The 11,876-nt window shown below is 45.2% G+C and overlaps 1 protein-coding gene across 5 annotated transcripts in view; it reads left to right on the forward strand.

The window, feature by feature from the left end:
• The window catches only part of ATXN7 (ataxin 7), a 138,322-nt gene extending 127,211 nt beyond the window's left edge, over positions 1-11,111 (forward strand). For 3 of the 5 annotated variants that reach the window (XM_047778496.1, XM_047778504.1, XM_047778521.1), the window contains 2 exons: positions 3,600-4,575; positions 9,496-11,111. In XM_047778496.1, the coding sequence (XP_047634452.1) occupies positions 3,600-4,575; positions 9,496-9,621 (1,102 nt within the window). In that variant the 3' untranslated portion in view covers positions 9,622-11,111. Of the gene's footprint in view, positions 1-3,599; positions 4,576-7,043 lie in introns of all 5 variants that reach the window. The other 2 variants (XM_047778511.1, XM_047778529.1) reach the window with 1 other exon arrangement.
• Positions 11,112-11,876: the final 765 nt, after the last annotated feature.

Here is an 11,876-nt window from a genome sequence, read left to right on the forward strand (position 1 = left end):
TTTGGACCTGGGAACCTCTTTTAGGGGAGCATCTTGGGGAATAGTGTTTAGTGGAACCTACTTTGCAAAACGAGCTTTGCTCATGGGGAATTCCAGTGATACATAGTCATCCCAAACCCTCCACTGGGCATTGTTCCCCATTGCCTCCATGGATGGACTCTTCAGGTACATCTATTTGCTTCTCTGCTATAGTTTCCTAATAAAGGTAGAGCAAGCTGTCAGAGACCTCAGGTAATCCAGTTCAAAGAACTGTCTTCATGGTTGTTAATAGGGCTTGCATTTGTTCACTAAGACCAGCCCCACAGCAGTGTTACTCTGCTTCCTTATTTCTCGTTTCTTCCTGGTTCTTGCTCAATAAGAACCTTTATGAAGGAACAGTGTTCTGACCCAGAGACAGACCCAGGCAGTGGTTTGCTGGGATTCTTGGGGTCGGGGGGAAGGGGGGACCTGGCTTCTCCATATCAGAAAACCTTAAGATGCATGAAACCTCACCTTCTTACCTCAACCTCCCTAGTGGGACTCGGGTTGCTTGTTGAGCTCATTGAACTGTGGGTTTAATGCACTCCTGAGAGTTTAGAAGGGTCCTCACAACTTTTACCTCCATTATATTGGTGAGTGGTTTATGGTCAGCAGTTGGGGTGAAGAGAGTTTCGGTTCGTAGAAGCTTGTGTGGAGAGCTTTTCTTCTTTGTGCTTTGAACTTCTGAAGAAGCGGGATCCTGAGCTTGCCTCCACTGTCTGTTCTGTCGGAGGCTGACTTGCGTTTTCAATCGCTTGCTTCCAGTGAGGAGGAAACCCCCTGTTAATACGACCTTTGGTTTTCAAAGAGTTAGTTAATTCAGCAGGAGCAGACATGCTGCTCAGAAATGGTGCAGGTAGGAAATTGGAGGGGGGTGCCAGGCCAGATGCTTGAGGAAATGAGTACTTCTGACACAGGAGTGAGGGAGGCTGGCACAGGCAGCTCCTGAGATTTGTGGGCAGTGGCTCAGCTCTTCTCAGCTAGAGGAGAAATGCTCTTCGGATGGCATCTTTGAGGTAAGGAGGCTCTCAAATTGGTCCAGGTTCCATCATCCCAACCTAGCTGAAAGCTTCCCTTCTGGGAAGATCCCCAGTGCAGGCAGCACTCTTCTCAGGCCCTTACTCTTCAGTTACTTAACTGTAGTTTAATTTGGGGACAAGTGGAGGTAGGGTTTGAGCCCTGACAGTGAAGTAAGTCATCTTCAATGTGTGCAGTATCTGATTGACAGTGAAATTAGGCCAGCTCTTCCTCTGGAGCATGGCTGTGACCCAAAGGGCTGTTGACAGGCTCCCATGAGCTCGATCAGCCACTTGCGTGCTATAACTGGGGACCATTATTGCACTTCCCCAAGGAGGGGCTGGGATGGTTTTCAAAGGGTTTTTGGTTTGGGTTTATTTTTCTTTTCTTTAAAAAAAAAAAAATTATTATTATTATTTTTTTTTTTTGGTCTTTTTGTCTTTTCTAGGGCCACACCCACGGTATATGGGGGTTCCCAGGCAGAGTTCTAATCTGAGCTGTAGCCTCTGGCCTACACCACAGCCACAGCAACACTGGATCCTTAACTCACTGAGCAAGGCCAGGGATCGAACGCACAACCTCATGGTTCCTAGTCGGATTTGTTAACCACTGAGCCACGACAGGAACTCCTATTTTTCTTTTCTAATTCAATTTTTAGGCTGGTAATAAATTCACTTGGCTGAAGAAAAATGAGTATGAAGAGGTATATAGTGAAAACTTTTAGCTCCCCTAGGCCCCCACTTTTCCTGTTTCCCACGCACTTCTCTAAGACAGAAGCATTTTTATTAGTTGCTTGTATCTCTGAGTTCATTTATGCAAACATAGGTCAGTGTGAGTACCTATTCTTTTTTTATGTCTTCTTTATGCAAACAGGAGCATGACATAAAAGAGCTTTTATTTTTATTTTTTGACTGTGCCTGTTGCATGCCCAGGTTCTCAGGCCAGGGATCTATCTAGCCTTAGCCATAGCCATGACCACACTGAGTTGCCTGAGACCACCAGGGAGCTCCAAAAGAGCTCTTTTTAAGAGAAACCAGTGATGCTGTCCGGTGAGGTCCACATCTCTCCCCACATGAAGCCTTTTCCTTTTCCCAGGACTTGGTTCCAGCAGCAAGGCCGTTAGGATCTGTCTTCCTAAGCCACCTGGTGGCCATGAGAAGCCACTGCTCTCAGGGAGCACGAGCCCTTGTACTACCTTTCCAGCTGGGCTTCTCCCAGGTGCTGGTGCCCACCACTTGCCTGGGGATCTTGTTGAGATACACTCTCTGAGGTCTAGGGTGGGCTCAGGGGCTCAGCAGTTCTAATAAGCATCTCAGGTCCTGTCAGTGCTTATCCTTCATGAGCAGCATGGGGATAGAGACCAGTTTCTCAACCTTGGTTTCACGTTGGGATCTCTTGGAGAGACTTAGAAGTTACTCATGCCTGGACCCCCACCCCCGTGATTCTGGTGTGGTCCATCTGGGTGTGGCCTGAACGCCACAGGTGATTCTGATGTGCAGCCACTTCGGGAAGCAGTGACTGAGGGCCAGAGCTACACTCTGGGGGTTTCAGGGCTGGTGCAAACTCTTGTAGTATTTGTTTCCTTTTATTAATAGCTATACTCTTTCTCAAAAAGCATGTGGAAAGCACTTTGGCAGCAGTCTAAGCCACCTCTCCCAACTGAAGGTGAGGAGCTGGAGCCTCGCTGGTTCAGGGTCTGGATTAGCCAGAACTGGTCCCTGAGCCAGGACCAGGGCAGTCTCAGCACAGGCCATTTTCTGTTTTGCCACCCCAGTGTGAATCATGCCATAGGGGTCTTAGAAATTTTGGTATTGTGGCATTTTAAAAATCAAAGCTAAAATAAAAGGAGCCCTCCCCCACCACCACTATTTGACTTTCAATATATACCTTACCCAGACATTATTACCAGAATACACTTTTAGGACACTGTGGTTGAAAATTCCCTGAGATCTGGGGGCTCCATTCTCTTGTACAGTGATTCAGGCCAGTAGCTTGGATCTGGCCATTGTTATTGATTGGCTGTGCCCTTTTTTTTCCCTCATTCATTTATGAGTTCTCTTAGTGTTGGAGTGCCTTCTGTGTTGCAAGCACTGTCCTGGATACTGGGGTTACAGTGGTAAATCAGCTGATCATTGGACCCTATGCAGCATTGGACACATACACGGAAACTGCCAGGGTCTTCCAAAGTCTGGGAACAGGGAGCAGTGTGGGAACTACAGGTCAGGGCAGATTTCCTAAGGAAGTGATGTGGATGGGTTGAAATGGAAGGATGGGCAGAGGTTGGGTGAGGGGGCTGTGGGTGGAAGATACACAGTGTCTCAGCAGCAGAACCTGCTGCTGCAGCAGTGGGTGAGGCCTACGGGCTTATGGACTGCTCTGAGTGCAGGAAGGTTTTCAGAACTTGGAGAGGAAAGGTGACCCTTTGTGTGGCCCAGCATCTCAGCGTGACCCCTCTGACCAAAGGCGTGCCACTCAGTGCTGGGGTGGGGGGGGGGCGTCCTTCTAAAAGTTTCCAGGAAGGGCTGTGGAGGAGCATTTATCCACTGCCCTCTTTTGTTTTGCAGGAAAATCCCGCCAGTGCCCAGTACCACATCGCCCGTCTCCACACGGGTTCCTCACCGGACAAACTCTGTGCCGACATCCCAGTGTGGGGTCAGCTATTTGGCAGCAGCCACTGTGTCTCCATCCCCTGTTCTGCTCTCTTCCACCTGCATCTCCCCCAGCAGCAAGTCGGTACCAGCTCATGGAACCACACTCAACGCCCAGCCTGCCACCTCTGGGGCAGTGGACCCGGTGTGCGGCATGCAGTCCAGACAAGTGTCCTCCTCCTCCTCGCCTTCCACTCCCTCTGGCCTGTCTTCCGTGCCCTCCTCCCCCATGTCCAGGAAACCTCAGAAGTTGAAATCCAGCAAGTCTTTAAGGCCCAAGGAGTCTTCTGGTAACAGCACTAATTGTCACAACGCCAGTAGCAGCACCAGCGGCGGCTCAGGAAAGAAACGCAAAAACAGCTCCCCGCTCTTAGTTCATTCGTCCTCGTCCTCGTCCTCCTCCTCCTCTTCTTCTCATTCCATGGAGTCTTTTAGAAAAAACTGTGTGGCACACTCTGGTCCTCCCCTCCCCTTGGCGGTGGCCTCGTCCCACAGTGTGGGCCCCAACTGTGTGGCCAGCAGGGCAAACTTGGTGGGCGCCCGGCATGAGCAGTCGGGGAGGGGTGCCCCGGGTGGCAGCCCCGTCGAGCCCATCAAGAGGATGAGCGTGATGGTGAACAGCAGTGACTCCACGCTCTCCCTCGGCCCCTTCGTGCACCAGGCCGGCGAGCTGACCGTCAACTCTCATGGCGGCTACTCGCACCCACACACTCCCCTGGACAGACTCATAGGAAAGAAAAGAAAGTGCTCGCCCAGCTCGGGTAGCATCAGCAATAGCAGTGGCAAACCCAGCAAGGTCGCCAGGTTGCCAGCCGTGAACAACGTGCACGTGAAGCACTCGGGCCCCAGCCCGGGGCCACCGGGGCTGATGAACAGTTCCCTCCTCCATCAGGTAGGACAGGGCCGGGGAGCCCCGGCGGCAGGCTCGTGGCCTCTCCCTTGAGATCTTTCGCCAGCTTGGAGGTCCACGGGGTTGGGTTAGCAGGTTCGCCTGTGAGAAAGTGTCTGGCTTCATGGTGTCTTTTTAAAAACGAATGAATTGATGACCACATGTGCTCCCGGATAAGGAGGCCACCCCACTCGGGTGAGTTTTAGCAGACGGGGCTGTGGCACATCCTGCGTGATGACACAATCCCCATTGTGGCCAGGAGCATGGTCCTGAGTGGATGGCATGCATCCTGGACTGCAGGCCGTGCTTCCCAGAGAGCAGTTCTTGAGTATGTTTTTCTGAAGAAAGCTCAGATCAGACTCATCTAGAAAGGGATGGTTTAAATTTGAAAAAGGTGTTTTAATATTTTTTCCCTTCATAGAATTTCAGATTTTTCCCTATATTTTCTCTTCCCTGTTTTCCAAAGAGGCAGGAAAACAGCATTTATTATGGTCAGTGCTGGAGACTAAAACCTTGAGGTAATAGATTGAGACGAAATCTGAATGTGGTCCTTCCGTAGAGCAGGGCATTGGGTTTATACCTGACCGTGGTGTTCTCGGGCTGTACCTTGTCTTTTCCGCAACCTCCACCTGCTGCTGTCCCCTCCTGGCCTTCCCTCCTGTACCGTCCCCTCTAGCTTCCTTTCTCTCACCTCTGGCTCCTCTCGTCTTATTATTTCCTTCATCAGGGGATACCTCCCGTCCTCGCTTTCGAGCAGGGATTTTGGCAGCATCACCCCCAGAGCGCTGGTTTAAAATATGAGGCTCTTTTTTGTTCTGTTTTGTTTTCCTTCCTCATCTTCAGAACTTAAATGCCAGGTTAGAACTTTTTCAGAAAATATCAAGTAGCTTCTTAATGTGATCTGATTTTCTTTACAGTATCTGTATGAATTAATACTTGGTGCCAAAGGTATGGGGAAAATAATTATGCAGGAATTTAAACAACAACACCTTACATTCTTCTTTTTGAGGCACAAATACATAGGGGCTATTTGTGTGTTGTTTAGATCTTTGAACAGGGGTTTCCTGGACAAGTGAAACCTTCTTGGTTTGAAGTTAGTCATTACAGTTTATGATAAGTATAAAAATGCAGTGTAAACACTGTAAGAATCAGTCCACCCCTTCAGAACTCCCTTCTGAGTGTGGTCCCCTGATTGTCATGACTCCCACTGCCTGTGATGCTGAGCACACCCCATCTTCATGCAGACCTGGCTGCAGACCTTACTGCCTGCCAGTAACAAGAGGTGAGGAAGAGTCTGGGTGGGTGCAGCAGACGGGAGCATAGCCTGTGGGAAGTTTGGGGCAGGAGCCCCATCTACACAGAGCAGCTGCTCCCAGGGGCCTGTTACCAATTTCAGAGAGAAACTACAGATCTGGACTTCCGTGAGAAATTTGACCATTTTCCAAAAGCTCTGTAATTTTTTGTTTTGTTTTAATCTGGTATTTCCTACACATTTGTCAGCAATGTTTGGCTCCTGAGCTCCCAGTTTGCCAACCTTGATTCCCCTGTCTTGGGGGACTATGTCCCCACTAGGACACACAGCCTAAGTGTGGGTTTTTTTCCTTAAAATTAGCTTCACAGTAAGTTAGTATTAGAGGAAGATTTCCTCTGTGCATCGGAATACTTTTTATTATGCTGCACAAATCCTGTGGGGGACCTTGGCTACAGATCAGAGGATGGGTGAGTCCCCAGAAAAGTATTGCATATTTTTACATCTGTGATCGCTTATCTGCAGAAGGAATCCTGTAGTTTTCTTCAGTTTAGCAAAGGGACCTGTGACTCCAAAATTCTGATCAGAAGGCTGCTCTTAGAAAAGTAGGGACCTGAGCTTGCTCTTGTCCGTGGAACTGATTTTAAAGCAGAAATAAATGAGCTGGTCAGAGTCCTCTCAACAGGGGACTCAGTGGGACCTGCTGGGGAACCTAAGAGATGGGGCGAGGTGCCAACCTGGCCGCTGAGTCTATGTGTGGGCTCTGCCACCAAGGAACTTAAAAATAGCTCACTGTGGGACAGTGAAGGCCAGCGATCCCTCTCCCAGCTCGGCAGTGCCTCGGGTGTGAGTTTTTACACCTGCGTGTGCTGGCCCATTTGACCTTGTTCACATCTCACTTGACAACCTGGAATACCTTCAAGGAAACACCATCAGTAAATAAAACCAAAAGGCAAACATGTGAGCCTTTTCTCTCAGCTAGAAACCCAGCCTGCATCTCTTCCGGACAATTTTCTAAAAGCCACTCTTTTAGAATGATTGTGCCTGAGGGCACTGAAGGTTTTTGAAACCTAAAGCCAAAATCTAGAGCTGCCCACTCCTGGCATCGGCCAGTGGTAGAGCCGCGAGTGGCCTCGGGCATACCCTGTTTAGCGTCGGGGCTGGGCCGTGTACAGCCACTTACTTACCTTTCGTTGTCTCCTTACCCCCTCTTTTTTGAAAGCCAAAGGCACGTCCCTGACAGCTGAAAATAGCACGGGGAGGAATATTCTGGACACTTTTGACGACAAGTTACACCTCCACTCTGCACTCTGGACTCCACGATGCCTTTGAGTCTGTTTTCCCAACCTCCTGTGGGCCTCGCGGGTAGAAATCGGCCGGGCTGTTGCTTTAACGAGGATGGCCCTGAAGCTATGTCTGTAGCAGTGAGTACTCGTAAAGGACACTGGATCAAGTTCGGCCACCGAATTGCTTTTATCAGTGTTAAAGTGGTCTGGACTGCTTGCTACAATCTTTGAGAAGTTCCATCTTGTTGCTGAACTTGCAGTATATCACAGAGCCACTCTTGGAGGAGGTTGGCTGGCACAAGAGTGTCTTGGCAAGAGCGTGACTGTAGACTTTTCTTCCTCCCTCTCCCTGCCCCAGTTCTTTTTCACACTGTCGCCTGTCAGTTCCTCTCCAGCAGTCAGACACCTTGACTAGAGATGCCTCCCAGGGGTGAGCAGTGCTGCACCTGAGCAGCCCTCTGGAGGAGGGGGTGTGTGGTTAGGTCTTGTAGCACTGTGCCAGGAGTGGAACACGAATCTTAGTGTAGGGCACCATGACAAAATAGCCTGTGCTTTTGGCCAGCCTTTTGCAAGTAATTTGGGATCAGAAGCCGTCAGAAGTTTCTAACGTACAAACTGCTTTAAAGCCATTGTTGGTCAGGAGCAAGTAGACACCATTTTAGAGGCTTACTTTCCATGGTACAAAAGCAATTCTGTGTGATTAAAAAGAAAGAAAGAAAGAAAATGCAAACAGCTGATAGTGGAAAGCCAAATTTTGGTGGGGGTGGATAAAAATCACTATGGGGGGAAAATTTTCCAAAATTTCCAAAGAGATGGGATTTTTTTAAACCTTTGTTTTTCATGTTAAACAATACGCCATTAGGTTGGTTGTCCTGCCCAGTCTCCTGTTTTTAAAAATTGCCTTTGTAAAGTGTGAAATATTGGCCTGCAGCAGAAACTCTCCTTGACAAAGTCACAGATAGAACGTAAATGTTTCCAAGGCACTCAGTGCTTTACCCTCTGCTTCTTTGGATGCTGTCCTGGGGCTAAGTGTAAATTTCCTCTTGGAACAATCCCCACAGCGGGTGTCTCCACATCCCTTCCTGCCCCTGTGTATGTTTCTGTGGATGCCAGTGGGGTGGGAAGCAGGCACCCGGGGAGGGGCATTGGTTAGTGTGCCTCCTTTCTGGGGATTCATGCCTACCATACTCCTGAGAGTTTCTGAGACCCTCCAGTATATTTTTTCGGCGTACCCCACTGCAAAAAGAAAGGGCTTGATAGGTTGAAACATCATTACTTGAGAAAGTGTCATTGAATTGGGGGGCATGAGCTGGAACTTTTTAGGAGGTAATTCCACCACTACAGCTCCTGAAAGGAGGACCAGGCACTTTTGCTTAGAATCCACAAAGTTGCCGAATGCAGGGTGGATTTCCCGAGGCTCTGGTCATTGCCCTGGGCAGGGCCAGGACAGAGCCAGTCAGTGCGTCTGTTTTCCTTATAATTCTTGGGTTACAAACTTCAGTTTCAGGGAATTTTAAGTCAACAACAGGTAGAATGAATAAATACTTGGTTACCTAATAATAATGTGAATTGCTACAGAATTATTATTATGTAAGATAACAAAAACTTTATGCAGATACTTTAGTTATAAATTGATGTAAAATATTGACCTTTTTTTAAAGGAAGGGGAGAACAGTATCTTGTTCACTTATTATGCAATCAATCAGTAAATGTTTTAAAATGATACTGTAAGAGAGCTTGTAAGAAGAGAGCATGGATGGGCCAGTCGGGGTAGTTAGGAAGATCAGTCTGGTTGTTCCATCCCAAAAGAGGGAGAGAAGGAGGTGAGAGGGAATCAGAACGTACTAAGTTGATTCCTTGGTGACATGTGCAATGGGGAATGGTAGAATTTATTTTGAGAGCCAAGGGGACTTGATGGTTATAAATAAAGTTGCTTTTAGTGATGGAGTTTATAGACAGATCATGTTGTTCCGAAAGATGTGAATAGGATCCATGATAGCAAGTTGATTCAGAATAATGTAGATATTTAGATTAGCAAGTCTTGATCATTTGATTTCTTAGACTGAGGTTTTAATTGAATTTCATTAGTGTCTCCCGGTAGTACACAAAGCATCGGGATTAGGAAATTAGCCATTTTGGATTCTGCCTGCCACAAACAGACCTATTCTAAACAGTGCTATTAAATTTTAGACTGTTGTTCAAATATTTTATTTTCTCCTACAACTTTTTATTACGATGAACAATTAAGACCATTTAAAACATGGGAGTACAAGTATTTTTTTGAATTAAATTAACTTGCAAAAACCAAATTTGCAGTGGTTGGGTGGTTTCTAGACAGACTTTGGTATCAATTTAAAACCAAGATAATTTTTATATTCTTTCCAACAGAATTTCATGACAACTCCTGCAGTTTTCTTAACCTACAAAAAAAAAAAAAGTGCTGCAAAGATGAACAAAGAATTATACAAAACCTACTTTTGTATCTTTATTTTGGAATTTCTTGTTCTATTATAAATATGGAAGTATCCCTATTTCAGAAGACATATTTTGTTAAAAATGAATTGTACATATTTAAATATGTATTTTTGCACAGGTCTTTTTTTCTGATATCCTGTTTTGGTACAATTGAGATCATCTAGTATTTATTTATTAATTAATAAAAGTAAATACCTTTTTATAATTTGAAGTGGTTCACTGCCAAGCCAATAGTTCTAGAACCTGCCTCCTTCACAGTTTAAGGGATGCCTCTGTTCTGTGAAAGTCTTTTGTCCCTTTCAGTGTCTCGGGAGTGGATTCATACAGATGAAGTGGGCATTGCTTCTCCCTAGTTGCCTGATTTCCCTGGTAGACTATATGTAGTAAGTGACACACTGCTTTTCTTTTGTTAGCGTTTTATGTGTGAGTGTGTGTGTGCGTGTGCGCGCACTTGCGTGTGTGTATGTGTGCGCCCTGAGCACATGTGTGTTAGAATGTGATGTCATTAAAACTAATGGAAAAAAAACTGAAAGTGCCTGAACCTAGTTTTAAGCTTAGACAGATACTTTAAAAAGACTTGAATGTTCAGTTGAACTTTTGGAGTTTGCTTTTTCCACCTAAATATGTTACTAAAATTTTAGGGGAGGAGTTGAAAACCACCAAATACTGGTAATTTTATAAGGTATTTTAAAATTAAGACCTTTTGGTTCACAGGAATTCAGCTGGTAATGAATTGCCCAGCGACACCAAGGGTTGCAAATTATCTTGTCAGCCAGCACCTTACATCATGTGTCCGTTTTGTTATTCACTCATGAAATGCAGAGCTTGAAATAGAATATTTAAAATATTTTGTATTCCAAAAATATAATACAAAGTACCTCTGAGAACAATGAAAAAAATGTATAATTTGAAAAAATGTAACTTATAAAGGCAGCTGTCTTCCTGCAAGAGTTCTGTTGCCAAGGAATTTCTTATTATCTCATTCTGTCCTGCGGGGGAAAACGTTGGGCTTTAGAAAATGATTGTTAAAAGTTTTATTGTTTAGCAAAAAATAATCGTTTTTACATTTTCAGATCATTTAAATGAGCACTACATACTGTCAGTGTGAATGTAGGGCCTTGAAAGCATTTTACTGTGTTTTTTTTTTTTGGTTTTTTGTTTTTTTATTTTTTGTTTTTGTTTTTGTTTTTGTTTTTTGAGCTTGGTCATGAAAGCAATCTCCTGTGTTAAAATGTGTGAATAGTTTGATCATTTGTACACATAATCAAGAGCATCTCAGCTGGACTTTGTGTTGGCTGCTGTATAGAACATGAACAAATGTCAAGGGATAGAAAATTACTTTGGATATTTAAAAGAGAAGAAATATATAGTCTATTTGTTTTGTAACAAGTTTCTGTAAATAAAATAATTTATACTATTTATAAGAAAAAGTTGTGCTTTGCTTTATGAGAAATTAGTTTGTGGAACAAACATGTTAACGGGCAATAAAACTAGGACTTCTCAATAAATAAGGTTGGCTGCATGAAATATTTGACATGTTTCTGCCTCGTTGTGATACTAAACCCCTTTTGATCTAGTCTGACTTTTCTTCATTTTTGGCACCAGACACCCTTGTGGAAAGCACCTTTCTTCAGTTTCCCTTCCATACAAGCTAAAAAATTCTAAAGGCTTTAGGGTATTTCCGTTCCTGGGCACAAAGCTTTGCTTTGGATCAAGTGATAACTTTCTAAATAGTGAACATTACTGTATTATTGTAGTAGGTTTGTCAACAAAGGTAAGTTGATAGATTATGTTTGTATTTCCTTATATATAAATTTGAGAGCATGTGGTCACGTTTTGATTAGAGGTAAGTGTTTTCTACCCAGAGCTGGTCTGGTTTCTTTCCTTTTCTATACCTCCCTTACTGGAAATACCAGTGCATTTTGGTATTAGTCAGTACACAGCATAACAATCTTTTATTTCTAGAAATCTGGCCACTTTTACCATTTGCAAATCATTCTTATAAATTTTGTTGCTTAAGTAATAAAGGAAACAGCAGATTTGTATACTGGAGAAAATGTATATCCACTCTGTGACACAGTCAGGCTGGCATCAGCCACTCCCCGCCCTGCCCCGTGGGCTTCAGTTCCATCCTTAGATCAGCCAGCTACTCAAACGCGTTTTTTTTTTTTTTTTTAAATTAGGGCCCCACCCACAGCATATGAAAGTTCCCAGGCTAGGGCTTGAATCAGAGCTACAGCTACTGGCCTATGCCACAGCAACACGGGAACCGAGCTACATCTGCAACCTACACC

The sequence above is a fragment of the Phacochoerus africanus genome, chromosome 1, assembly GCF_016906955.1.
Source record: "Phacochoerus africanus isolate WHEZ1 chromosome 1, ROS_Pafr_v1, whole genome shotgun sequence".
NCBI lineage: Eukaryota > Metazoa > Chordata > Mammalia > Artiodactyla > Suidae > Phacochoerus > Phacochoerus africanus.